At 48.4% G+C, this 27,688-nt stretch overlaps 1 protein-coding gene and 1 long non-coding RNA gene across 2 annotated transcripts; both read left to right on the forward strand.

Moving 5' to 3' along the window:
• The first annotated feature begins 291 nt into the window (after positions 1 to 291).
• TMEM86A (transmembrane protein 86A) lies at positions 292 to 25,169 on the forward strand. Its single transcript, XM_074841917.1, has 3 exons — positions 292 to 495; positions 18,612 to 18,876; positions 23,119 to 25,169. The coding sequence occupies exons 1-3, from the start codon at positions 475 to 477 to the stop codon at positions 23,544 to 23,546; spliced, it is 714 nt and encodes a 237-aa protein (XP_074698018.1). The 5' UTR covers positions 292 to 474; the 3' UTR covers positions 23,547 to 25,169.
• On the forward strand, positions 2,530 to 3,708 carry LOC141930708 (uncharacterized). The gene is made up of 2 exons (XR_012625386.1): positions 2,530 to 2,572; positions 3,029 to 3,708. It is a non-coding gene; the product is annotated as an uncharacterized LOC141930708 (long non-coding RNA).
• Positions 25,170 to 27,688: the final 2,519 nt, after the last annotated feature.

Consider the following 27,688-nt stretch of genomic DNA (forward strand, 5'->3'; position numbering starts at 1 on the left):
CCCCGGGGAGGGGACGCGGCGCAGGACCCGGCACTGCCGGCTGCCGGGCGGGCGCCTCGGCGGGAGGGGGACGGCGCCGCTGACGCCGCCGCCGAGGGCCGAACGAACCGCGCACTCCGCCCGGCAGCGGGCCCGGGGTGCGCCTGCCTGCGCTGCCCGCCCTGCCTGCGCTGCCCGCCCCGGGGGCGGGGCCGCGGCCGCCCCCCTCCCTCTCCCCGCAGCGCATTCGCCGCGGGGGCCCCCTCTTCGGTGACGCCACCGCTGTCTAAAAAAGCGCCCCGGCAGGCAGGCAGGGCAGCGGGCCGGGCAGCGGGCCGGCGGCAGGGCGGCAGCAGCGGCAGCAGCAGCAGCAGCAGCAGCAGCAGCAGCGGCGGCGGCGGTGGCGGCGGTGGCGGCAGTAGCAGCAGCGGCAGCAGCGGCAGCAGCGGCGGCAGCAGCGGCGGCAGCAGCAGGACGCGCCCCGCCGCCGCCGACATGGTGTCCCCCGTCACCGTGGTGAGTGCGGGCCGCGCGGCGGGCGGGGGGAGCGGGACCGGCGCCCCCTCCCACGGCCGCCCGTCAGGCCGCCCCCCCCCCCCCCTTCGCCGGTGCCCCCCGGGGCGTGGGGGCGTGAGGCAGCGGCCGTTGGCGGAGCCCCCCCCGCCCCCGCCGGTGCCGGCGCGCCAGGCGCTGCTCCCGCGTCGCGCCGGCCCGGGTGCCGCTCCCGCTCGTCCTCCTCCTCCTGTCATCTGTGTTGTGGAACACTATCTCTCACACCTCTGCTGCCCGTAGAACGCACCCGGCTCGGCGCGGCGCCGCTCCAGCTGCCCTGGCCTTGCGCCGCGGCAGCGCCCGGGAGCATCCTCCTGCCCCCGGGAGCATCCTCCTGCCCCCGCGGCCTCCCTGCCCTCGCCGGCACCTCTGCCGGCGCACCCAGAGCTGGCTGTGCTGCCCAGGGGACGGCCTGGCCTGAGGCTTGTGTCGGCCACCGCGTCGGGCAGACGTTTCCCTAGGCTGGGCGACCTCCCACTGAGACCTCGTCGCCCCCGACAAGCCCGTCTGGCACTTCCACCTTCCAACGACGTGAGACGGGGATGGTGTCTCCTGCCTGTCTCATGGGGGAGTCACGATGCTTAATTAACGTAACCGGCAATCAGGTAGCGCCTCAGGGCTGTCCAGTGACAGCATGTAGCAGGTGACGTGTGTAGCAGCGCAGCTGGACTGATGGAGCAAAGCTGGGGACTGAAGTAGCCGCGGCTCACGCCAGCAATGCCAGATCCTGGCCCTGCGGGTGAAGGAAGGGTGTTTCTATGCCGAAAGAAGTCAAAATGCTTTCAGCCAGAACAGCAGAGAAGCTGTGCTGTTAGACATGGTGCTTTGCATGTTCCTCTTTCTAGAAAGCGAGGGATTTGTCTGAATACACCTGCAGGCTAATGCGTGCTGTAAGAATAGCTGCCTGTTGGTCGGAAAGTTGTCTGGTGCTTCGCTGCGGCACTGAACATCTATTGCTGGTATCCTGGTTCCCTGTGGATCTGTTATCATCCTGTTTTGAAATATTTTGGTTAATGGCCAGTCCATTGCGTTCTCTCTCACAGGTAGAAATCCCGTCCTTTCCCTGTTCTTAACTCACAAAGCCAGGGTTCAAAACATTTAAATTGCTTTGCCAGTTCTGCACAGCAGCCTGTATTGTCTGGTACTGAGATGAATTTTCCCCCAGTTATTAACATGTACCTGGTAAATTCATCAGCAGCCTGGGGGTGACTTTTATCTTCAGAGACAGAGGGAAGTAGCTTGTAAATTATACCATTGTAGTGCCAAACCCTTTTGTTTGTTTTTTTTTTTTAAGCTAAATTCATCCTTAAGTAATGCTTTTGGTTACGGTGAATTGTGTACATGTACCTTGGAAGTAAAATCTCATGCTGGGACAATAGTGGAATGGCTCAAAAACTGGCAGAGTTTGTTTCACAATTCACAGGACGCAGTACTTGGCCATTAAGGCCAGTGAATCAGGGTGGTCTTGCAGAGTATATTTCAAGCAAGCTTTGAGAGGAGGCAAATGACTAAAGCACGAGTCTGTGATGGGGAGTGTGTACATAGTTCAGACCAGAAGGCTTTACCTACACTGGAAGTCACACTTTAGGAAGGTAACTTGGGAAGGAAAGTGAAAAAAACCCCTGCTTTCTTCTTTTGCCCTTCTGACATGTAACAAAGCACGTTTCTGCTCTGGCTTCATCCCTGACATACTGACTCTTTGCTTCACCAAAGGCAACTAATGCAGGTGTGAAGCTGCCGAGAGCTGGAGGGACAATGAGACCGGGAGCTGCGACCAGAGCCGCAGCTGTTTGCCGTGGCTGTAGAGGTGGGAGAGGAGGGCGCCTGATCATCCAAAGAGCTCATAAAAAAAGAGCTGCAAGCCTTCAGTCTGCTAAGGAGCAGACACATCACCTTCAGTGGGTTTTCACATCGCCGTCCCTCCGAAGGAGCGCCCTGTGCTTGCTGCTCCTGCGTCGGCTGTGCCGCGGTCCACGAAGGGCAGGCTGGAACAGGAGCGTGGCGTGGTCCTTGCACAGCTGCCAGCTGGAGCTGCACGGGGGTGAGAAGCAGGGTGGCTGTAGAGCTGGCGGGCTCCCTCCAGCAAGTCGCTTGCTGAAGGGGACAGCGGTTGGCAGTCGGTCTGACCACAGCCAGGGCTACCCTTGGAGCCCAGGCCCTATCTCTGTACTGCACTGCCTTTTGCTGCACAGATAGACCAGGTGTTTGGAGCCAGCACGGCTATTGCTGCTGTGACATACGATGGTGATGCTTTCTGTGGGGGCAGCACCTGAGGCATAACCAAATTGGCCAGAGGAATTGATTTGTCTACAGTGTATGTCCTCTCCCAGTACACTGCAGCATCAACCTCCATGGGGAGGACACTAGAAGAGCACAACCGAGAGTGACATGATTTTGCTTCCCGTTTTCAAAGCAATTAGTACATAACTGCAGCAGATGGCCCTGACTACTTGCATGCAACCTGGTCTCCTGTGTCTCCTCCTCTTTCCTTCTTTAGGACACTCTTGTAGCAAGAGTGAGAAACCCCGAGCTCCAGGTCTGCTGTACAACTGATAGCTGGAAGAAACCACGCAAGGAGGCACAGACCATGGAGAGGAAGCTAGGGAGTAGACGGCGGCTAGGACTGCTTGTTCGCGCTGGCTGCCAGGTGTGCATCATGGCCCGGGGGGGCTGGCGTGCATTGTGCAGAGCTAGGCAGGCTGTTCTCTCTGGTGCTGCACAATTCAGATCTGCTGGGGGGAGCATGCCCACGAGTCTGTGGCCAAAATACCTTTTAATGTATTGTGCCAGGTCCTCAGCTGGGATAAAGTTTTTGGATCCCGCTGATGCCAAAGTCTAGACTTGCATGGCGCTGGGCTGTGGCAGAGAAGATGCATTTGTCTGCCAGTCCTGTTCCAGCTGGTGAGCAATGCTCACTCTGTTGGAAGTCACCTTGGAGGGAAGCTTTCACTGCTTACTCTGCTAGGCAAGCAGGAGCATCCTGCTTAAAAATTGTTCTTCTTGATACTGCTCTGATTAAGAGCTGTTTTTTCTGCATAAAGCTGTGTGGGCTGAGAGCCTGTGGTTGGAGAGCAGTGTTAATAAAAGATGCATTTGCTTTGTGGATATGTGAGGTTTAATTCCCTTCATGTTCAGTCATCACTGGTCCCATCTTAATAAAAGTCGTTTTTGAGATTACCTCATTAGTGATTTTTGTCCTGTTGGGTTGTTTTTTTTTCCTCTATTGGTTAAGCAGTTTTTAGTGTGAGCTTGTGGGAGATATCCCTTGCCCTAAGGACCTTTCTGCCCAGCAGGCACCATGATTGCCAGGGCCACAAGTGTGCAGATGAGCCTGGAGACACACAGTCATTCTGCCATTTACATAATGCTCCTTCCTCAGAGGGACCCTATTTTTCCCCTAAAGTTAGGGCTAAACTTAGTTTAGGGCTTCACACCACCTTGAGGAGAACAGCGCATGGGAAATAAAAAGCCATTGATTGGCTGAGAATCAGTCTCTTTTGGGGGGCAGTTATAGATGATATTGGGGTGACTCTGAGCAAGATGAACTAAGGGCTCTCGTCCCTACAACATCCCCTCTGCACCTGACTTTTACTTGGCCTAGCACAGTCCTATGTGTGGAAGGGAGGTGAAACTCTGTAATTGGGATGGATTTTTACCCTGAAAGCTTATTTCAACAATCCCCATCCCTTCCCTTTTGTCCTCTGATGTATTTGCATCTTTAAACAGAGGTAGCTGGGTTGGGGAAGAATATATTGTTTTGGCTGCATCAGGCAAGTCGAGCCCTTGGCCCGTCCCCCCTAGGTGGGAAGCAGCCAGCAGCCCTCCTGGCAGCCCTTGTCGACCCCCTGCGTAGGTGCAGGATGTCACTTGGGGGGAGTTTAAAGGTCACTTACAAAAAATGGGTAAAAAACCTGAAAGGTATGATCTGGAAAGGCATTCATCAGTAACAGATATTGAATAGGGCTGAAGAATTGGGTGTGTATCATTTGAGATTCTGAAGAGGGACCAAACCACACTGATCCAGATGAATATAGAAACCTGATGTAAATCACGTTGCTTAGAGACTCCGTGCTATGGGCAATTGTAGCAGTAGTAGGTCTAAGCATAGTTTCAAAGGTTTATTATTAGAAACCGTTCTCCATAATCCTCAAACTGCTGTTGAAAACAAGAAAACCAGATCGCACTTTGAACTATTTCAGCCTTTGCTTCTTAAATAGAGGATGTATTATTTCTGCATTAATGAATGAAATGTTAGCAACCACCTAAGTCAGAAGTAAGTCTTACGGTAGAGAGGTTAAATTTACTTGTTCTCTTTGCTTATACGCAACATTTGTGCTTTCATTGTAATTTTCCCCATTACGTAAATCCATCATAAATTGTGATTTTATTACGCAGGAGGCTTGTAAACATGCACATTTATATACCACATAGACAATTATGGAAATATGGCACTTGTATAAAAACCAAGGCAATTTAAATGAATTATAGAAAAGATTTCTAAACATCTGAACTCAGTGAAGTGAAGGAGGGAATCATCACCTTAGGTAAGCTTAGCAGGATCTTAGTAACATTTACGTCAGTCACACCTTTTGGGAGAAGCCTAAAAGCTTTGGTCCTACTGAGCAAAAACCTGTGCTGATTATGCCAGCTAGAGCCCAGGCAGAGTGTTACATGCCACGTTTTATTTTTTCAGACTGAACTTGCACATTCTTGCTATGACACTGACATTCTTTGCTGTAGCTGTTGCTATGAGAGGGTGGGCTTAAATATGGGTAACTGAAATTGGAGGCTACAAAGTGCGGGCTTCTCTCATGCCCTTCCCAGTCCCAGTGTGGTTGCATTAAGCAGTTAGTGACAATCGCTGCTGCAGGCAGTGCTGTAGATTAAAGGCTTCATTAACTCAAGTATATCACTCAAGTCACATGTGTCTGTTGTTCAAAGTGTGCTTTGCGCATTGAGATTATGGGTCCAGTTCAGAAGCCTGTACGTAATTCCTCTGAATGGACAGAGATGCATTTCTTCTGTTCTCCTGTTCAAGTATCTATATCCAAAATACACTGAGTGCGACAGCAGAGCCAAAGTTATCTTTCTCTGTGGGTAACTGCATAGTACTGAGGAAGTAATAACTCCAGTGAAATTAGACTCTTAGAAAAAGATGGCATCTGGAACCTGTCTTCTGCTAGCATGTGGAAACTCTTGAACAGGGAAAAGATTATTAGTTATGTAACTCCCTTCCCTCCCAGAGGCCTAAGTGGCTATTATATTAACACAATTTTTCTACTGCCCTTCATGTCACACAGTGCCCAATAGATTCGTCATTGCAGTAGAGATGTAGTTTTTGCTTACTGCAGCATGCCCAAAATGAAGGTGATGGTTATTGCTTCTTCTGGGCTGCTTGTGCCCTTCCTACATCCATTTCTGATACTGCCATAATCTAAATAGCATTTAAGCTAATGACAGGTTTCTGTATGACAAGTGTGTCAGTCAAGAGCATCCCTCCATGTAATGCTGAACGTGAACAAATATCCAGGTGACATGGAGCAGAAAACTGTCTAGGAGATTAGATGCCCCCAGAGCTGAAAGGCTGTAGATGGGCTGGGTGAGAGCTTTCCTGGAAGATTACAATAGTGCTGGGGTGGGAAGGATTTCAGACCCCTGCAGAGAGCCCAGGGGCTCACACCAAAGCCTCTGACCCAGAATTGCACAGGGCTCCAGTTTCTCCCTGGGTAAGTGCAACTTGTGTCTCTTCTTGTGTTAATTTAGTGTTGTGGGCTGACTCTTGTGTTGCAAATCTGCCTGTTAATGAGGACGGTGGCTGTTTTGATTCACCTTGTTGTGAGCTTATGGAAATGCCTTGCTTCTACCAGCAGGCTACACCTCCTCCCAAAAAAGAATTCCTGTACATTACTGCAAAACAGGTACTTTCCAAGACGGAGGGGAGAGGAGACAAGCCATGTTTATGAATTGGCCTTAGGACTTTTGTCAAGTTTGAATGGTGAAGTTTCATTTCATGCCCCTCATCAGACACCAGCTTTGGAGACAGATATGGCACTAGTTGGCATCAGGCATTAAATATCCGAATATGTATCAAAATGAGTGCATTTCTGCTGGTTGCAATTAGCCTCTGACTGAATTGTTGCTTGAGATTGAGGGTAAGATTGACATTAAGCCAGCTGCATATTTTTCGGCACATACTAGACACACTGGGCAGATCCTCAGCCTTACGTGAGTCATTTTGTCTCACATAGCTTCAGCAGAACTGGGCTTGTGCCAGCTGAGACCATAGCTCAGCTGCCATATCCCTATCTGCTTGTGTCTTCTGGTTTTGTTACGGCATAACTCAGAGCCAGCCAGGGTGTTTGGATAGCAGTCCCGCCTTGTTCTCCGTTGCAAGAGGAACTAGGCAAGTTGCATGGCTTTTCCCTGCAACCCGTATATAAAAGGAGCGTGATGACAAGTTTATCACTTAATTGATGTTTGTGAAGTTTCCACTTGGCTAATGTCCCCTGCATCTGTGCATACATCTATGTGCTAATGTCCTGTTGCACCCTCAATATAAAGGGCATAACACTGGTAAGCAGCTGCACACTCATTTGTGAGCATGGTCTGCGTTTGTATATGCAGCCTGAATACAGCAGGGGTTTTGCAAGTGAAACTCTTGATATATCAGTGTGAATCCTGGGAGTCTGTGGGTTAGAGTCTGTGCAGATTAGTGTTTGCACCTTCCCACTGCACATCTGTTGGCTGGGAAAGTCCAGTTTATCTTCATGTCATTTGTGTCTGATACTGACTTGCCTAGGTCACAACATCTTGGCACAAGGATAGAGATTGGAAATAAAAAACTGTGACTCCACTGTCATACTTTGACCTTACATCCTCCTGTCTCTTAAAGCATATTGGTTCCATCATAACATGGGGAGAGCTGCTGCTTTTTCATAAGGTACCAGAGTGGCACCTCTCTAAATACACATCTTTACTGGGGTACATTGCTATTTTTCCCTCTAATTTTCTTTAACATCAGTGTTTTGCAAGCTTTCAGCCTGCAGGACATGATACACAGGCAGAGTTTTTAATTCAGCTTTCCATTAGGCACAAGACAAGCTGAACTGTCCCTCCATGGTTTCCCAGCACAGCCCTGTTTGCTTTTGCCAGACTTGGCTGATCTTATTGCAGCCCCTTGTGAGGATTTGTACAGCGTGAGTCTCTTGTGTAGAGCTGCCAGCTTTCCCAGCCACTGGGAGCCTTCCCCTCTCTCAGTTCTGCTTTCCCGTTGCTTTGGAAAAGCCTTACCTGCCAGATGTGCACGAATCTGTTGTGTGAGCCAGAAAGCTGAGCTGCAGAAGTGTCTTTTGGGTGCTGGAGGTGGTTTCACTCTTGGCACGTTTCTGGGAATGGCTGGTAGGGCTGGTATAGCCTGTCATGTGTCACCTGCCTTCTCTGCTACACTAATGGCTCTTCGACTGTTACTGTGAAGGGCTGTGACAGCACCAATGCCTGCAACACTCTCCAGACCTGCATTAATTCCCCACAGGTTGTAGGTAAAATGAGGTCTTCTCAGCTGAAGAAGCTGCTTTTGGATGGAAGGGCCTCCCTTTCCTCCCAGATATCAATCCCTACCGGCACGTGGCAGGGTAGAGCTTTGCCAAGTGCCTGTTTCCCCCGAGCACCCATTCTTCTCTGCATCCCCTCTTGCTGTGGCCATGCCCTCCAACAAGGACATCAGTGTTGCAGTGGGTTGTGGGGTGCAAATAAAGCTGGAAGTGGGAGTGTGAAGGCAAAGAATGGATTTCAGCCCTGGGTACAAAACGCTCTGTGTGCAGACCCCTCATTGCTGTTACCTAGAGGCTCAGCCTGCCCTCCGTGCTGACAAGGAAAGAACTGACAGTTCTCCCTGGGACATTTTATTTTGGGTCTGCACCCATCTCAGAGAGACTGGAGAGAGGCCCCAGTCTTGCCACACAGCTTGTGGGGCAGATGTTTGTGTGGCACTTGTCTGCAGCAATGGGCCTTGCAAGGGCGTGCTGCTTTCTGCTATGCCCCTGTGCCCCACAGCCCGCAGGACTTCCCCAGCTCTCCAAGATAATGCTTACAACAACATGAAACCTAACACTACTTTTTCCTGGGTAACAGAAATCTGCATTCTCTTTCACAGGAGAGTGTGATATAAATAATGACAAGTCTCCTGAGAACGTGTGCTCGTAGCCTGGAAACCATCCCCAGGATGAGCTGCAGAGACTTTTCCATAAGCAGTAGAAATTTTTTATCTGGATTCTAGTGTGACAAGCCAAATAATTGCCCCTTCCCATGATGAGGGGAATTGCCTGGGACAGCCACCGACTGCGTGTTCCGGGGTGCTGGTTGTCTCCTGGAGCTCCCCGTGGCTTCACAGCATCCCCCTGTGGTGCTGGGCAGCATGAGGGGACGCAGCCCCACTCAACCTCGCTCGCCCAGGAAGGGTGCCGTGCCTTTGTGGTGGCACTGCAGCTCTGGTGAGCAAAGTGAAAAGGCAGATCCACTGTGGTACAGGTTTTTAAACATCTGCAAGGGGTTCTTTTGTGAGTGTTACAGCAAAGGAAATGTTCGGAGACATTTGCTTTCTGCTACACAGAAAGGAAGATCTGGAATCCCAGGAGGGAAAAGCAATCTTTGCTCTGAAATAAGATGCTGGCAGTCAAATGCTATTTTTTTGCTTTCATTTTTGAGAACCAGTGGACTATGCTGAAAACATTTGTCTGTGACGGCTCCTTCAGCCCTGCAGAGACATTTGAATTCTTGAGTGGTTTAACATTGTTGGCCACTGGTAATGGTACGCTGCTGACTGTACTCAGAAGGCAATCTCCAAAACTGCTGACAGCTGTAGGATTGCTACAGGTGTGGAGTCAATTACTACCACTGCAGGTTAAAAAAAGGTTGTTAAAATAGCCCTGCTTGTGGTCCTGTGCCAGTCTGGTAGACAGGACAGATGATGCTTGCTAACGGAAAAAAGCAAACCCAACCCAACCAAAACAAGCCCTAGCAAAACAACATACATCTGAGCAGAGTCTTCAGTTCAGGGTGAAATGTGTTTGTCTGTAATTTGATTTTTATGAGTTGCTAAATAAAGGCTTTGCCATCTTGAAGGCTTCCCCGAGGTCCTAGGAAGCCAAGGGCAGATACCCGAGCGACTTTTGAAAGTATTGGCTGATGTAGCGGTATCTCACTTTGCCTGGTATCAGGACTCCCTGCTGATAACAGTCAGTCCTGCATAGAGGAGGCAGGCCCCGGACATGGTGTTGCACAGCTTGTTGACCACAGTTAGCCGAGCTAACCCAATTTCTTCTGTTTGGTAAAGGAGATACCTTTTTGGATGTTATAATTTCCTTACTTGCTGGAGCGAACACCGTGGTCCAGTGTCTCAAGATAGCTTTGGGCAATGTTGTGGTTAAAAAGGCAAGAAGCAAGAGTGGGCTTCTGATGCAACACGTGGCACAGGCAGCGTCCTGATGCAGCGGGGATTATTTCCTTGGCTCCAGAAGTACCTGACTCTGGGTTGTTATGGGACCAGTCCCTCACATTTCTAAGGCCTCCTGCAGGAATCTGTTGAAGGCGATACTGCAGTTTCCTCTTTGTGGCTTTCCCCCACACTATTTTATGTCCCAGGCGTCTGCAGATGCATTTTTAGCTCATGCGTATAGCAGCAGAGAGCTGCAATGTCCAAGAGCTCCCAGGTCACATTGGCTGCTGAGCCAAACTGGCCTCATTAGCTCCGTCAGCATGGTCAGGGTGACTCTCAGCACCCAGTGTTTTTTAATTTCTTCATTAAACAACTGAAGACAAGACAGGACTGCTGTTGTATTCGTACTGCAGCTTTGCTAACACGGGCTTTGCTATATTTCTATGTGAGTGGCAGTTTGGCTCCTCCTGCCTTAACCTGGGAAGGGGCAGAAGTGAAGGCTGCCTGCCACCTTTGTCTCTTACTGCTCGTCTCCCTCCCTGACTACTGCACAAGGATTCATGGTTGTAGCTATTTTGCTGTCCTCTGGAGAAGGCCACAAAGCTTGTCTAATTCCTATCTCTTCTACCTTCTTGAGCCATTTATTTAAATATCCTTCATACGTTGCGTGATCAGTGCAGTTCAGTTCAGTTTCTCCTAAAACCTATCCTAGACAATCCCCTTCAGAAATTTACTCCCATACAACAGATAATAGGGAGGTTTGGTGGTAGATCACAGCGTGGCTAACATAAAGCATTGAGCAGTGTCTGCAGCTAGAGACAGACAGCAGCCTGTGGTGGAGAAGTCGTGCTCGGAGAGCAAACATTGGGAAAAGGACCTTCGCAACAGCCGCGTCTGCAATCTCGCATCGCTGGTATTTCCACGGCACGAGGAGCCTTGCTCACGTGCTCCCCAGCTGGCTTGGTACAAAACGTCCCGTTCTTGACGCTGGCCTGGCGCTGCTCAGCTGGGTGGCCATGCTGTGCCCAGGCGTGCTGCAGGGACGGCAGCGGTGGTCTCCCCTGCTGCTGCAGCAAACATTGCCCTGCTGCCAGGCGTCTGCGGGGAAGCTGCTGCTCCAAATTTCCTCCCTTCTTTCTGCATCTGGGGGGAAGACACTCGTCTGGAAGATTATAACCTTGGTGCTGATAGGTTTTCATCCCTGCCACGGTTAATACGGAGATTGGGTTGAATGTTGATGTGACTGCAAGTCGGGCAGGATTTTGGCTTGGAAATTAAACTTTTTGTTGCGGTTCTCGTTTCTGCGTGCAGCTGTGTGTGGAGCAGCCCAGCCCTGCACAGGGGCCCTCATTCAATGCCAGATGATTAATCCTCACCCACTGCCTGCTCCCCTGTGCCTTCACGAAACGGTGATTTTTCTGATGCCAAGAACTTGTGCAGCAATATATCTGAGTTTACCACCCAAGGACTGTGAGGGCCCGTGCCAAATTTTTAATTGTATTTTTCTGGCAAATAGCCATAGCTTGGTCTTAAGAAAAAGAAGTCAAGTATTTCTAGCTCTCAACTGTGTGTCATTCTGCTGTGGAGAAAAGCTGGGAAATGGGGCTGGAGCTTACTTGGCTTAACTGGGGGGAGGAAGAGGGTACCCAGGCTGATGGGGTAGAGGGAGGGATGAGAGAAGCCAACAAACCAGCCCTGTTTTGCAGGAGGAGTTGAAGAGACCCTGTGGGTGGAATAGCTGCCTTGGACCCACAGCTCCTGCCTCATGTGGCTGAGCTGGGAGGATGGTCCTTTTGCAGGTGGGAAGAGTTCAGGCCGAGCCCTGTTATTCTGGCTTGTACTGAATGATGGAGGCTTTCCTGTCAGACAAAACCATGATTTTTTGATCACTTGTGAACAGGTCTGGCTGGACAGCCAAGCACAAGATGAGTTTCACTGCATTACCCTTGTTGGAGAAATGGAGGCCCTGAATTGTGCTGGGGAGTGCTAGTAGCTGCAACAAAGCACCACAAGGCCTGGTGAAACTCATTGCATTGAAGAAGACAGAGGATTATCATCACATGCATTCTCCCAAAGGCAAATCATGTACCATCTTCTTGGTGATTTATTAGCGATTTTACAATTCCATTTCAGATGGAGCCTCTACGATCTTGCCTTCACGTGAGGGGAGGAGGGTTTATCTATCATTCTGAATTTCCTGCAGCAGGAACAGGAGCCATCTACCTTGGATGCGTGGCCCATGGCATCTCCAACACAAACATAAACCCTCTTATTAATTGCACAAATATGTTGCACAGTATTTCAGGCAGGTTGATTGGCTGGTTCAGTAACTCTTCCCCACGCTCCTTAAACAAGCACTTTTTCTCAGAATTTTATTCAGGAACAACTTGGGGCATTTATGAGCCAGAGCCTTCCTCGACAAAAGACAATCGGTTCTCCCCCAGGAGCATGTTTGCTCCTGCAGGAGAGCAGAGTGGGAGAACAGAGTTGGAGGTGAAGCATTTTGCACTCACCTGCATTCACCAGAGCGTACCGGTTAGGGCTGTCCCAGCCAGCCCTAATATTTCAGCAACCCTCTGGAGTGAAAAGCACCAGTTGGCTGGCCCTTTTACATCTCATCTGGCTCCTCCTCCCTCACCTCTGCAAGCCGCCCAGGAGGGATGCAGAGCTGAGCAGCCTGAGTGGCCGCTGGGACCTTTGCTCTGTGGCCAGGCGAGGCCCACGCCAAGGCTGGTCGTTGTGACAGCCCCTGCGTCCACCCAGGATAGGGAAGATTTAAGTGGTGAATTTGGCTACCAAACAGCTGAATCTGCCCTATTACACACACATCTGCCCCCCTGCCAAAAACTTCCCTTTTATATCAGTTTCAGTGTGTACACGTTCAGAAGGCTTGATGTCACACCATCTAAGCAAAGGTGTGAACGTGCAAGCAAGCCCAGGAGGATGGCGGCTCTGCAGTCAGCTCATGCGGGTTCATGGCCAGGAATTGCCCAGCACTGCTGGGTTCCTCCTTGGTTCAACAAAAGCTGATGTGTCATTTAATTCAGGTGAAAATCGGCTGCCTCTGGCTATGATCTGTGCACACACAGGCTTCTCCTTACGGTCTACTAATTTTGGTTAAGCACAAAGATGGGTTTTCTGTAGGCTCAGGCTGATGGGGAATTGTGCTGGTTCCCCATTGCTCCGTAGATGAGAGCCTGTTGCACGTACTGTGTCTTAACTGTGGTCTATCCCCAGGCTGAAGCAGCCTTCGCTGTGTGACTCAAACTGCACAGAGGATCATTGGTGCCTTGCAAAGAGCCACATATTCTGGGGAATGAGAAACATGAGCCATGGGCTTGCCGTAGCAGCATAATACATGGCAGCAAAGCCACATAAACATTTAGTGGCGCACAACTGGGGGTAAGAGCTATTGTCACAGTAGGGCAGAACCAAGGCAGGATCCGTGATGCAGGATGCCAAAAGCCAGGAGAAACAGCTCAGCTGTGGATACACAAAATGGTACTTGGCCAGCCAAGGCTGCTGGGAGGGATGGGTGCAGGACAATGGCCCAGCTTTTTTTGGCCAGTGCGCACAGTTGTGCTCAAGTGTTGCTCAGTGGAATAGCTGGGGTATTATTTTTAAAACACTTTTCCTGGAAAGCAGCATTTTACAGCCCAGTGGGCATGAGCCATACCTCACAGCAGGTTGGCACACAGCTGGTGTCTGGAAGAGGCTGTATAATTGTTTTCTGTACGGGCTGATTTAGGGGACTTGTGGAGAGAGGAGCATTATTTGATACTCCATGTTGCTTCCTGGGACCAGTGTGAGGCTTAGGAACAGTGAACTTTGTCCAACTTTAGCATTTCAAAGCAACAAGCTTCTGACGTTCTTCTGTACCTCAGGAGCAAGAAGTGGCAGCTGGATCTTCTTCATCCCACTTGGGATGTAGATACAGACAACTGGCTCCAAAATCAGGGCACTGTCTTACAAATGTAGCCATTCCTCTGTGGATGCAGCTTATTCTGGGGTAGAGGAACTAGCTGTAACTTTTTTGGCTCTGTTATGTGCCTGCAGCAGTCAGAACAGGCCGTCCATGCTGCTGAGGAGTAGCATAGATGTTCCCCAGGTCATAGCCCGGAGTGAATATTGGTTTACACATGGGTGAATCATGAGCATCTCCGAGCGCTGCATAGCAGGGAGGTGCAAGAAGAGATCATGCAGCAGGGACCCCTGGGCTCTTGGCGAGTCACCAATAACAAATTTGTGGATACAGCTTAGGAGCTGTTGTATGAAGCTTTTGGTCATGTTTGTGTGCTACATCTTGTATTTTTGACACTGGGAACTTTTTGTCAGTCCTTATTGCCCAGAGTTACTTCTTCAGGTCTGCCACTTCTCCGGTAACTGTGTTTCTTCATCGGCTAGCCTGACCTCTCAACGTGTCTTACACCAATACCAAATCACAACATGGTTGGAATACTTGTGTGATAGTGTCATCTGTCACTGTTGAATAACAGTAACAAGGAAATGAGCAATGTTTCATACTGGAGCAGAATGAGAACAGACAAAACAAGAAGGGATACTGTAAACCTATGAATACCTAGTAGGGAGGTGGATATCTGAGCCCTGAGCCACCAGAGAGCTCCATCCACCAATACCATGTTCTGTTTGAAGACCACAGAATCACAGAATGGTTGAGGTTAGAAGGGATGTCTGGAGATCATCTGGTCCAAAACCTCTTGGTGAGAGCCAGGACACAACTTCCTCCTAGTCTTCTAAGTCCTGGAGGGTTTCATTGGATTTGGTTGGATACAGATAATTTAATAAATTATACGTTTACTGTAATTCCACAAATACAGAGATAGTGGCTTTACAGCAATTTAAACTAATTTTAAAAGACTCTAAGTAACTTAGTAGTCATAGCAGTTGAGAAAATGCCCTGAATTATGCACAGTATAGAAATTCAAAACTTGGAAATATTGCCTTGTCATTGTATTCAGGATCTTTTCTGTACTGCATTTCAGCACAGAGTAAATTAGCAGTGGAAGAAGAAAAGAAGTGGGAAGAGAAATGCAATAGAATTTGTAACAAAAGCCCGGCTTAAAGCCATGTCAATCACATACATGAGCAAAAAGGATCTTGTCACCTGCATCAGGTGCTTCCTTTTCCAACACCACAGCACAGCCCCGTCTCACATTCTGTCTCTGAGACACAGGTGCAAAGGAGATGGGTCGTTTGATGCAATTTATCCTTGCAGCCAAGAAATAATGTTCCCTTCCCTGAGGTACAGGCAAGTCCAGTCATGGATTATGTGCTTGGCTTTCCTGAAGCCACAGCCTCCACTCGTGTTGGTACACAGTTTCCCAATACCAGCCTTGACTTGTTCTCCAGGTGGCAAGTGTCCAAACAGAGGGCCCAGCCTCACCCTCTGGTTACCTCAGTTTTTCCTGGGAGACCTCTCCCAAGTATTTCCAGTGCCACACCATCCCAGCAGGATGTGCTGCCCAGCCCTCTGTCTCAGCAAGTGGTGTCCCTCATGGGGCACTCATTTTGGTCAGAGCTGTGGCAGGGGCTCCACTGAGCTGCAGCATTCAGTAACAGGCAAGGGCATGTTTTGAAAAAACTCATTTGAAGTATACTTGTAGAAAAAGTATAAAGAAATAAAGTGTGTTAATGAGCTTGTAGCCCTTCTAGATATATGAGGTTATTCTTATACAAGGACTCTGTAACACTGTAAATTCCAGGGTTATGGGTGAGTAACTGAGACTGGAATCTGACCCCTTATGCCTAAAAAATTCCTTAATTATTATTATTAGGACAGAAATAATACAAACCATTATTTTAAAATAATGCTGGCTGGGCTTGGAAAATTCACATTCAAATAGTAAGAAATGGTGATTTTAAGTTTACCAAGCAAACAAGTGCATATCTCATATCCAGTAAGGCAAGGTTCCTGGGGAAAATGACAAGTGTAATTAAAACCTGTCTCATCATGCATGCACACAGGGGAGGGCAAGCTGTGATTGTAATGGTAACTGCTCCTAGCAGGTGTTTTTCTTTTAATATGAGGTATTAAATAAAACTTCTTGTGTTTATTAACCCAAATACTCTCCTGTATGCTTCTGACAGTGCCTCTGTGATATGTTGCAAACAAGGCTGAACTTGAACTTTTGCCTTCAGAGGTACAAAACTACCTACCTTAGCTGAGACTGTTACAGGGACCTGGAGCACTGCTGATGCTGCAGATTCTTTCACACTTTATAGCTCTGGAGGTTGATAGTTTTCCGTGCTGAGGATCTCAGGCTCATTGCAGTGTGGTGGGGTCCTCCACAACTGGTGGGGGAGAGGAGGAAACCCTGCCAGAAGCACTGTCATCTGTTGCCTGCAACTGTGAGAGGAGGAATGTGATCAACTGCATTTATAATAAAAAAGAGTCAGAAGGGGAGGAGGAAGACTTGGAGCCGGGCACTGGCTTTGGGTAGTCAGAGGCTGATGTGTCACTTCAGAAGGGCAAGGTGCTGGGTCTGAAGGAGGGGGAAGCTTGGCTCCGCTCTTCCTCCTGCAATACTTCATAGTTCCCAGGCACCCCTAGTCCTGTGAAACTACGTGGGCTTTTATGACTTTTCTTTCAAGTTCATTTGTTATTTGCTGCCAGAATTCTCCCAAGGAATGTAGACAAGAAGTGGTAAATAGTGATTAATTTAGACAACCTAAGTAGAGGACTCATGACAGGCTCCCCATGTAATACAAGAAAGTTAACGGCTTGCTGATGTCCTTTTGTGAGTGAATTGTGAAGCCTGGTTGTTTAATGGAGTGTTTAAAAACTGTGTTGGCAATAGCCTATGAATAATGTATACAGGAATAATGAAATACCTTACTGCTAAGAAACTGCTGATATGCTGGGGAAATTTCCATCAGATGTGAGAACAATTTTGAAAGCACTGTCTTCTTGGGATGCTTTTTATTTATGGTCTTGCTGCTTCAGAGATTGCATTCCCTCTTTTAGATACTGCATGTGAAGATGCCCTCCACTGCCTCTGCCTCTGTCTTTCAGCTTCACCTGACTCCCTTTGCTTGTGTCTGTAACAGTTCCTGAATTTTGATGAATTTAGGCTTTTTTAACTGAGCACCATAAGCACGGAGATATTTGCTGCGCAGCCTTCAACCTGCACCAAGGCACACTGCATCAAAGGAAGATGGATGCTGGTTTTGTGTCATGGCAATGTCCCATGATGCAGGAAGCAGAAATACGGCCAAGTGATTTGGAAAAAAAGACCAATGTTTCTTTTGCAGCTTTTTGGAGCACGGGCTCCTTGCGTGACATAAGCAACCTCAGAGTGTCACACATGGATGTTCAGATTATGGTGGACTTTGCAGTGTGAACCCAGCTCTGATGCCTCTAAATTTTTCCCCATGTCCTCCTCCAGTCCTTAAAACCTCTGTGTGCTTAGGCCATGAGTAGTGGGAAGTTGTTGTGATACTAAGCAACTAAATTTTGCTTGACCAGAGAAATGAGAAGACTGAGAGTGAACCCCTGCTTGCAGGGGAGCTCTGGAGGTTGCATAGCCTTAGCTGCAGGAGGAAACAGGCCTTCTAGAAGACCCCAGGACACAGCTCAGGCAGGCACGTGAGACAATCACAGTCTCTTCCTTTTCTCCTTGTTTTGGCCCTCAGCTGCACTCCAGGAGAAAATAAAATCATAGCTTTGTTTCTCATACAGGGTTATCCCCACCTGCACTAAAATGCAGAAGTATGACAGGAGTACAGGTGAACACAATACGTATCTTATCACTGTCCAGGGTGGTCTGAGCTAAGTGTGTGTTAAGAGAAGACTCAGCTTGTGGAGTCTGTAGCTCTGCACCCTTCCCCTGCTGTGGCTTTGTTTGTTACGAGTAGCCTAGTGTGCACGCTGCTTTTTTGTGTCTGGATTTATACAGTAGAGCCCTGAGTCAAAACATTTCCTTCAATATAGGCAGTATATTATTAGTGTAATGCTAGAACAAAGCAACACCTGATTGATGTTCATATTAGTCAGCTGAGGAAGTGACATCCTCACTTGGGAGATTGATGTGATGGGTTTTGAAGTCATGTGGTGATGCCAACAGCAAGCTCCAGGCACGAGGCTACAGGACAGGAGAGGGAATGGGTTAGAAGAGAGGTTGTATCCTCAGGGTGACCTGCAACTGGCCAAGCAAGAGGATTCGCCAAAATGCGAGGGAAGATTTGCACTTTTATTGGCTTGTTTGCTGCTGGGATATTCCTAGGGAGTGCAGTATTTTTGCAGCTGCAGGAAGGGAGGTGTATAAAAGGGGTTAGTCTAAACATAAGATAGGTGGTAAGGACCACCAGAGGAGTTTGACTGATGGCCTAAATGTTTTCAGTAGAACAAATAAAGAGAAAAGGTATCTAAAACTTCCCCCATCTCCACCACCCAAACCCCATCTTACCAGCCAAGAAGTGTTTTCAGCAGAGCGGATCACAAAGGTCTAGGCTGAGGATCATGGTCAAGTTCAACTAGTCTTTCTCAGGGTACAAATGCTGCTATCTGACAGTATACATGAAAGAGCAGCTTTCAAAAGGAAGGAGACAGTTCTGTTATGCAGTTTATTCCACTGATGCTTCTGATGATCCTATTAATTTCTCTTTTTTTAATGTTTGTTTCTTTTAGGTGAAGAGTGAAGGCCCCAAACTGGTGCCCTTCTTTAAAGCCACTTGTGTCTATTTTGTCCTCTGGCTGCCAACTTCCAGCCCCTCCTGGTTCAGTGCCCTCATCAAATGTCTGCCCATCTTCTGCCTGTGGGTTTTCCTTCTGGCACATGGAATTAACTTCTTAGTGTCACACCGGAGCGCCAGCCGCATCCTAGCGGGACTCATATTCTCGGCAGTGGGAGACGCCTTTCTCATCTGGCAGGAGCAGGGCTACTTCATTCATGGTGAGTGCGGTGTCAGTCCTAAAGGGATGCCACAGTGTCTGGCTGTTACCCTCTTATTGAGTAATGAGTTGCTGGGCCACGTGTTTTGTTTATTCATGTACAGCGTCAGCCCTGGGCAGTGGGAAGCACTCATCCCTTGACTAAAATCCATCATGGTTAGAGGAGTCACACCATGGATGAGTCTTTCTCTTGAGCTTCTCTTTGAGGTTAGAGAGGTAATTGGGGCAGGTTTGGTTTCCTGGGACGTGCTTACAGCATCTCAGCTGGCTGGAGCTGGGAAGTTGGCATGAGCAGAATCCCTGGGGAAGAGAAGGAAATGATCATGGCACTCAGCAGCTCCCATGAAGCTATGGGAATTATCTATCTCCTACCTCTCTGTAGGCAGATCTGTCAGCCTTTCGCTACAAGGATCAGAAATAGGACACATGATACAAAGGTCCTCAGTGGAGAGCAGGTGGAGAGGACCTTTATGTTTTGATAGACAAGGCTGTAGCCTGGGGGAGGTTAGAAACCAAAGCATCAGAAATATTGTCCTACTTGCAGGTTCATCAGTGTGAATCATGCAGCCTGTTGTACAAGTCATGTCTGTTTTGCAAGACACATAAATGATGGGGAATCAAGGACAAACCTTACCACAATGGCCTGTCTTCTCTACAGAAAGATCCACACCTCTCAGAGCAACACAGGCTTGTTTTATTTTGCTAGTTTGCAGACTAGAACATAATGATTTAGATTAATCATTTAAAGCCACGTTGAACCTGCCTGCAGCAACACTCTTCCTGGCCTTGGCCTGTCACAAGAAATCAGCAGCAATTGAGTCCTTCACTAAACTGACTGGTGGGGTTTCTGAAGTTAATTTAACCAGCACAGGGATCTCGCTTAACACCCACCATTAACTGGCTGCTGTGACTGTCCCACTGGAAAATGTGATGAGACGAGGGAAATTTTATGACTTGTGCTGTTGTCAGCTCTGAAAGTCAAAGGCTTATTTTTTTTCCCCTCTCATGAGGTCAGTATCTAGTTTTATTCTGGGATTCCCACAAGCCCTCATGAGAGGGAAGTGTGTGCAATGCCAGATATGAAAGGCCAAATGCTCTGAATCTGGTTTTAATCCTCCTTCCCAGGAGCTTATCCCAATCTCATTAAAAGTTCATGTCAAAATTTTTACTGATTTTGGTGGGATTTAGATTAGGCTCTGAGGATTGGATCTGTCTGGCTGAACCTTGGGCATGTTGCTGAGGAGCTCCAGCTTCCTCTTGGGGTGCTGTCCCCTCTGTGCTGAGTGTTGGCCTTCCCACCGATGGGCCTCCTCCTAACAGGGGTACCTGGCTCAGTGCAGGTTGCCTCAGCCCAACTGCTTGTGCTTCTGTTTTGCTTCCTCAAGTTGCTCCTTGAGCTGTGGCTTGGAAAACGTTCAAGGCCTGATTCTCACCATGACCGTTTTCGTACATGGACTGTTCCGAATTCCGAGCTTCTCCATTCCCATGTAGCTGGGATATCTCTGAGTTCCCTCTCCAAATTAACACTAGAGGAAGGTCAACCAGTCACAGCAGCTCAGTATCTGGTTAATGTGTTTTAAACTGCAAATAAATTGGATTTTTGACCCTAGTCTCACAACTGAGAAGTGTTGCTTTGTGGATTTAGACACATTTTTCTTCTCAAGGAGAAGAAAAGCTCTCTTGGAGCATTTTGAAAATCTCAGCCTTCATTCTGGCTGTCTCCTGCCTGCCTCAGTCCATGCTAATCCAAGCTGCCATCTTCCATAGTGAAGTGTTAACATTTGTGTTTCAGCTGTTAACAGATAAAGTGCACCACCCTACTTCATCCTTCACCTCTCCTGCAAAACGTATTTTCTCCACTTTAAAACTCAGCAGGCTGCTGTTGTTGACAGCTGACAATATTCAACCCTTTGACATCATCGTTTGTGGGAATTGAAAATTTCAGGAGAATAAGAGGAAATACTAGATAAAAATGTATTTTCTGTTCAATTTCTACAGCTTTTGGGCTGAAAAAAGGGTTGGGAACTGGGCTGATTTGAATAGCTTTTGAGTCAATGAGTTTATAAAAGGACATTTGTTCATTACTTTATAGGGAATTAGGAGCCTGGGAACCTACTCCTGGCACACTTGACTTTTTTCATTTTTGCTGTTTCAGTTCACTAAGAACACACTATTTTCTGACTAGTGTCTTACTGCATGTAGAAGATCCTTTACAGTGTTAACATCCACTTCCTTTGATAGCAGGCAGTTAGAAACAATTTATGCATTTGGTGAAGAAGACAGGGACTAACAAAAAGGCCTTATTGCCAGCCTGAGGGGAAACTCCAGGGGCTGGGAGGGGGAAGGAAACCCGGGGGAAGGAAGCGGACAGGGAGGAGAAGGGCTGATCTGCCTGATGTGGTTGGGAGGACCAAGCCAAAGGCTGAGAAATGCAAGAGAAATGCACCCCCCTCCCTGTGCAGCCGTCACAGGTCTCCCCAGTTCCTGGCTTGATTTGTGGGTGTTGAATGAGCAAACGTGGGAGCTGACTCCCTTGTTTATGACCAGCCTCACCACATATCACAAAGCTCCTCCTGCCTTTGTGGGATTCTGCTTGGCTGCTGCATCCTGTCCTCCTCTCCCCCTCCTCCTCCTCGTTGTCAGCTGCCTGCGTGAAGGACAACACATTCTTCAGCTCCCTGTCCAAGAACTCTCCATATAATGCCACTGAAGGAAAAACCACTCCTCACTGCTAGGGCAAAGTAATCTTCTTCTCCTTACTGCCCCCAGGGCTTGAACCTTTCTTGCACTATAACACTACAGACAGCTCTTGTCCTAAATCCCTCCTTGGTTTCCTCAGTGCTGTGCCCATGGTGTGTAATAGCTCTGTGAAACATCCATTTCTCGTTGCCCTCCTTTGCACTTCTCTTCCTTCCCCTTCATGCTGTCCATTTTGTCTGGCCTTACCTTGCAGACCAGCCCCCTCCCTCCTGTGGGTTCCCCTCTCATCCCACCATGGCTGAGCTTTCAGTGGATGTCTGATCTTGTCCACCCCAAAGGCAGGGAGACACTTCCCCTTCTTTGAGCTGTCTCAACACAAGAGTATTAGGATGAAGAAATATCTGCCAGCAGCAGGTTTTAGTGACTGCCCTTTACACCACAGCATCATGCTTTAAATGTAAACAAGTGTCCTGCTGGAGGACTCAGCTTCCCAGATCCTTTTCTCCATTTCATGCTTCAGAGCTGCATGAAAACTTCCAGCTACTCTAATAACCTTGCCAGGATGAAGTGGGACAGCCTGCAGCTGCACCATGTGTGGGGCTGAGAACTGGAGGATCAGAGGAGCTGGACTCCGTTTGGCGCCCATTATCTACAACTCGCATGACAGCTAGTAGTTAGCAGCTGTACCAGTACATTGTGACATTTTTTGTCAAATGGATTAGTTGCAAGTGAGTAACGCATGGGCAGTACCTTCCAACACCCACATCTGGCATTTCTCAGGGGTGTTGCACTTCAAAGGGAAGCTGGCATTTTATTTTCACTGATTGATTCCAGCTAAGGTTCATCTGAATCTTGCAATAGCCATAAAATTGTTGGCAAATCACGTTGGTGCAGTCCCTGAAATATGCCAGCTGCTTCTTTCCAGCTTGGGTTTCTCCTAGCTATGGGCAGAGATGGAGTAGAAGCCAGATTTAGTCCCTGAGTGCCTTGGGGTTTGTGGCTAAATACGGTCAGGCTTTGTGTCTGGGTTTGGAGGGATTGGCATCTTTTTTCAGATTTTGTTCCTACAGTGCTCTGATTCCAGCCTTCCTGTTCCACACGTGACCTATGAGCAAAACACTTCGGATAGTTAGAGGGGATGATCTTTGGTGTGCCTTGCACCCACCCTTCTGTCCAAAGCAGGAGAGGAGGAACCACCTGAAAAACAAGCTTTGTTCCTTCTGCAGCTGCTCACTTCACCTGGCCTCCCAGCAAAAAGGCCTGTATCACCGCAGAGTTGTACTGGGCTGCAGTTGCAGATGCGCTGGGGCTTTTTCTTAGGGCGGGAGCTTGGTGCTAAGGCTGATCTCCTATGCATGGATTTTTATCCCAAGGGGTCAGTATGGTTCCCACTGGAAGTGTGAAGGGGTGTAACACTGCAAGGGCATCTAAGCCTGTGCTTATCACGGTATATTTAAAACCCAATATAGCCATGTTTTCTTCTGCTACCAACTGCCAGTCACTGCTGAAAGGTCACACTCGCCGTGTCAATGCCTCTTTCCAGGTCTGCTGATGTTCGCCATCACACACATCCTGTACTCTTCAGCCTTCGGCATGAAGCCTTTGGACCTCAAAGCCGGCTTGTTGATGGGCCTTGTTTCCAGTTCCTGTTATGCCTTCCTGTACTCCTACCTCTCAGGCCCATTCACCTACCTGGTAGCTGTCTACATCGCCTTGATTGGCTTCATGGGCTGGCGAGCAGTTGCTGGCATGCAGCTGTGCAACGACCTCTGGACATGGACCAAGCTCTCAGCCTGCATCGGCGCGATGCTGTTCATGGTGTCGGATCTGACCATTGCACTTAACAAGTTCTGCTTTCCTGTGCCCTACTCGCGCTTCATCATCATGGCTACTTACTATGCAGCCCAAATGCTTATTGCACTGTCAGCTGTAGAAAGCAGAGATGAAGAGGACTTCAGAAAGAGGAGCTAGGTGGAGTGCCAATAGCCTGTGAACAACGTGGGTTATATCTCAGGTGCTGTAGCTGCATTCACCCCTGAGAGAGATCTCCATTTCTCTAGGCACATTGGTGATGTTGATTTTGCTTCTTTGAAGCATTACCTTTGGGGCTTTTTTTTTTCAATGGCTTTCTCTGAATACAGCTTACTTCAGTGTGGAGTCCACATCAGAAAGCTTAGACTGTCCCTGCAGTAGCTCATTCAACTTTTCCTCCTTGGAAGTGCTGTACTACTGCATTTTACTTGTTAGTCTTGAAACTGATGCTGAATGTCTGGGAAGAGGAGGGCTGATGGAAAGGAGGTTTGGCCATGCACTGTGCTAAAAGACTTGCTTTCAATAGTAGGCAGACAGGCACAGATCTCTGCTAAAGTCATAGGTAAAAATGTATTTAACTGACATTAGTCTTTTCTTGTGCATTACAAACTCAGTATGTAAACTGGAGCTATTGCCTCTGCTGAAAGGAAGCCTGGAGGTAGAGTAAAAACAGCATATCCAGATGAAGGCTGAGCTTTGGAGTCAACAGCAGCATGTGGGGCAGCCCCCAGCAGAACCAGAATGAAAGCAAAACACCAAGCAGAGAGCAGAGCAAAGGGTGCGCTGACATGCAGTGCTGTGTGCTTTGATCGCTGCTCCAGGGTAGGCCTGTAGGTGCAAGTCAGCATTGCTGCGTGTGGCAGAACGAGGAGTTTGGTGGGATTTCGGGGGCATCCAGGTAGCCAGGCCAGTGTGTTCCCCCCCTGCCATGCGTGTGCAGTTCCATAGTGTCTGCAGCCACCGGTGACAGCTGAGATGTAATGGGCACATGAGGAACTTTGATTTTTACAGCAGGACTCTGAGCATGTGTCTTACTACTCTATGCCCTAATTGTTCTTAGTATAGCAGACAGGAATCTAACCTTTATGCCTTTCTTCCCCAGTATCCTAAAAAATAATATTCCATATACTCATCCAGCTTTACAGTACTGCTGCTTGAATTATCTTTCTCAAACCTTCGCGTGAGCATTTCCTGTGATCAAGGCCCCGATGGTGGATGTAGATTGTTGTTGTGTTTTGCCAGCTGGTCATAAATGATCAGCTTTGCACCATTTGTTTTTGGTAAGCCCCTTTTCAGCAGAGCTTCCTGAAAAGCACTGTCCTGTGTGTTCAGAGTGCCTGCTGCTTCCTTCTCAAACTCACATGAACGCAGTGAGAATTGCGCCATCAGGGCTAGGAAAGCCTGTTTAATTCTGATCCAAATTCTTTGGTTGGTTTGTCAGCCCATCTGCTGAAGCAAGATTACTTCTGACTTCAGACTCTCTTAAAAAGATATAGGAAAAGGTTGCCCTGAATTTTAATCCAAGTTAATTTGTGATCATATGTATATTTTTCCCTCTTATTTAGGTTATCTAACAGTAAGCTCTGTTTCTGTTTGAAACTCTCTCGAATGTGCTTTTTCCTTCTCTCTGTCCTAGGGCCGCTCCCATGGGCTGAGATTCTCCCCCAATGGCTCGTTGCAAGACACGAATGCACTCAGGTGTGCAAAGGAAGCTTGCTGAGGCTTCCCACACTTCAAACCTGCAGCCAAACAGGGACAACCAGAGCAGACTGCACAGCTCGAATCCATGCATGCCCCAGCAGCCCCTTGCAGATGCTGCCATGGGCAGAGGGAGCAGGAGAGGCAGCCCTTCAGACCAGCTGAAAATCACCACAGTCTCCATACCTAGCATGCCCAGACCATTCCAGGCAAAAGCCTGGCACAGAGTCCCTGGCACAGTCGGCAGAGGAGGAATTCCTCTTTGCGAGGAGTGTGGCAGGGTCAGGGGGCAGCTGAGGAAACCCTACCAACCCTGCTAGCTTTTCCCTTGGTGCTGAGAGGTGCTAAGTGGGTCTCCTGCTCCTCCCCAGCCTCACGTGGTGGGACTGGGTGGGGAATAAGCCCCACGACTTCTGCATTAGTGCAAATGCAGCCAGTATTACAAAAATCTGGGTTAACCATCCTGACCCCGTGGAGTCATCTGCTGCTTTTCAGAGATCAGAAAGGTCAGCTGCATTATTGAGAGGGAAAGCATTGTAAATAGCACAGCCCCATGTAATCTCTTCCCTTTAATGCTCTTGTGTAATATTGTCAGTATTCATTCACTTGTGCACCAGGGCCTGCCTGGAGTAAACTGCTAAGGGGATTTAGAGCCATAAACATCTTCATTCATCAGCATTGCTTATATCCTGGCTGCAGCCTGAACCCTGCAGTGCAGCTCTCTGCGGATGTCACCTGCTGTTACTCAGCTTGACTGTTTGCAAATCTCTTCCTGCAACAGATTGATCCAGCTAAGAGGAAATCTAAGCATTTGGGGTGAACTCCACTGTTCTCCCAGCATGTGAGCAAACAGCACATTTCTGTCTGATTTACATCTTGTCATGGGTCGGTCCAGCACTCAGTCCTTAGCTGGCAGTTCTTCAGAGAGCCCCTCACACCCTGAGCTTCCCTTTAAATGCGTGTGTGATAAAGTAAGCTTTATTTAAGTTAGAATTTTGATTATCTCTTCTTCCCCTCTAGAAATGAGTAGTGTTCAATTTCCTGAAGATGGCCAAGTTGCTTTTCTGTGTCCTTTTTCCTCTTGGCTTGCTCTGTTACCCTGCTCCACCATCAGCCACTGGATACTTGCAGAAAAGGATCTTTAAAGTGTTACTGGAGGCCTGTCCTCTCCTCTCCACCGGCCATCAGAAGTGCAGTTTCTGGTGGCAGAGGTCTCTGAGTGGCTCTAGCTGGGACAGCAGAAACAGCTGCAGCTGTTCTCCCTCACTGTCCCCTCACCTGAAGTGGCTGGTTGGGACACATCCTGGTCAGCCACGCTGGCTCCGTCCCAGTGCTGCAGCAGCTTCAGCCTTCCCAGGAGCATGCAGCAGAGCCCTCAGCATACAAAGTCAGGGAGAGTCCTGGCTGGCTTGGAGGTTCACCAGCGAAGGCTCTCAATCTTCAAAATCTCTCTCCTGCTCTGCATTCCTCCTTTTAATAAGACCATTCTCCTGGAGGCCCTTCCCTGCTGGGAAGAGACCAGCTGGTGTGGACACTGATTTGACACAATTTTGAGTTTCATAAACCCTGAGAAACACTAAGCAGTTGCTGAAAGTCTGTTAAATACATTTTCTTGGGATTAAAACTGTTCCCTCAACCCCAGCGAGGGTAATCTTCACTTTGAAAGGGAGCAAACAAGAAGTGGGAATGACGTGACTGTCTGTGGCACTACCTTTGTAGACCTTCACGTTGTCTCTGCATTGTAAAACTCTTAAGGTTTGATCCATTCTTCTCCTTTTCAGGAGTACAGTCTTTGAGAAACACCCAGTCTTTGGCCCAGGGACATTACAGAGGGAATGAAGCACCCCAGTTTAAGAATTACTCTAACATGACTTTTAAGTAGATTGCTGAAGGTTTCATGTTGTAATCAGTGGAGGTAATTTATATATTTTTACGCAAGTATATAAAATTCCCAGGACCAATTTTGCAGAATTTTTAGTGGCTCTTCAAAGTTTTCCAGTCCCGTAGTTTGACATAACACCTGTATGTTTTCAGCTTGTTATCATGGTAATTTTGAGAGCTGTTCTGGAAGAAGCAGATCAAAGCAAACAGCAACTGTAAAGCTCAGTGGCAGGTGTCTCTTTCTCTTTGCTTGGTTTCTGGATACAGGCAGGGGCTCTTTTAAGCAGAGGCATCATAACTACATTCCTGGAAGAGGATGGGAAGTTGCTGACTTCTCATGACAGAAGTCCTCCTGGGTACTTCTCCTGCCTTTTATCCACGCTTGCTCCTTTTGTGGCCTTGGGTAAGTCACTTAAATTTTCTGGGGCCAGGTCCTCATCTGGTGTGAAAAGGCACAAGTGTATGAGGGCCAGTGCTATGCCAAGTTACAACAGCATGGGGCCAGGCCCTCACCCCATTTCTAAAATGGGGATATTAGCACTTACCTACCTCGCAAGGATGCTGTGAGGATTAGTGCTCATACAGCGCTTTGAAGATGTAAAGTGCTACATAAGTCCCAAGTATTATCCTACCGTAGTGTTAAAAATGCTTTTAGGGATCTGCAGGACTTCTCTTAAAGCACAGAATGTGTGACTGCCTTTTCAATTTGCATCAGGTGGAAA

Source organism: Strix aluco, chromosome 16 (genome assembly GCF_031877795.1).
Source record: "Strix aluco isolate bStrAlu1 chromosome 16, bStrAlu1.hap1, whole genome shotgun sequence".
NCBI lineage: Eukaryota > Metazoa > Chordata > Aves > Strigiformes > Strigidae > Strix > Strix aluco.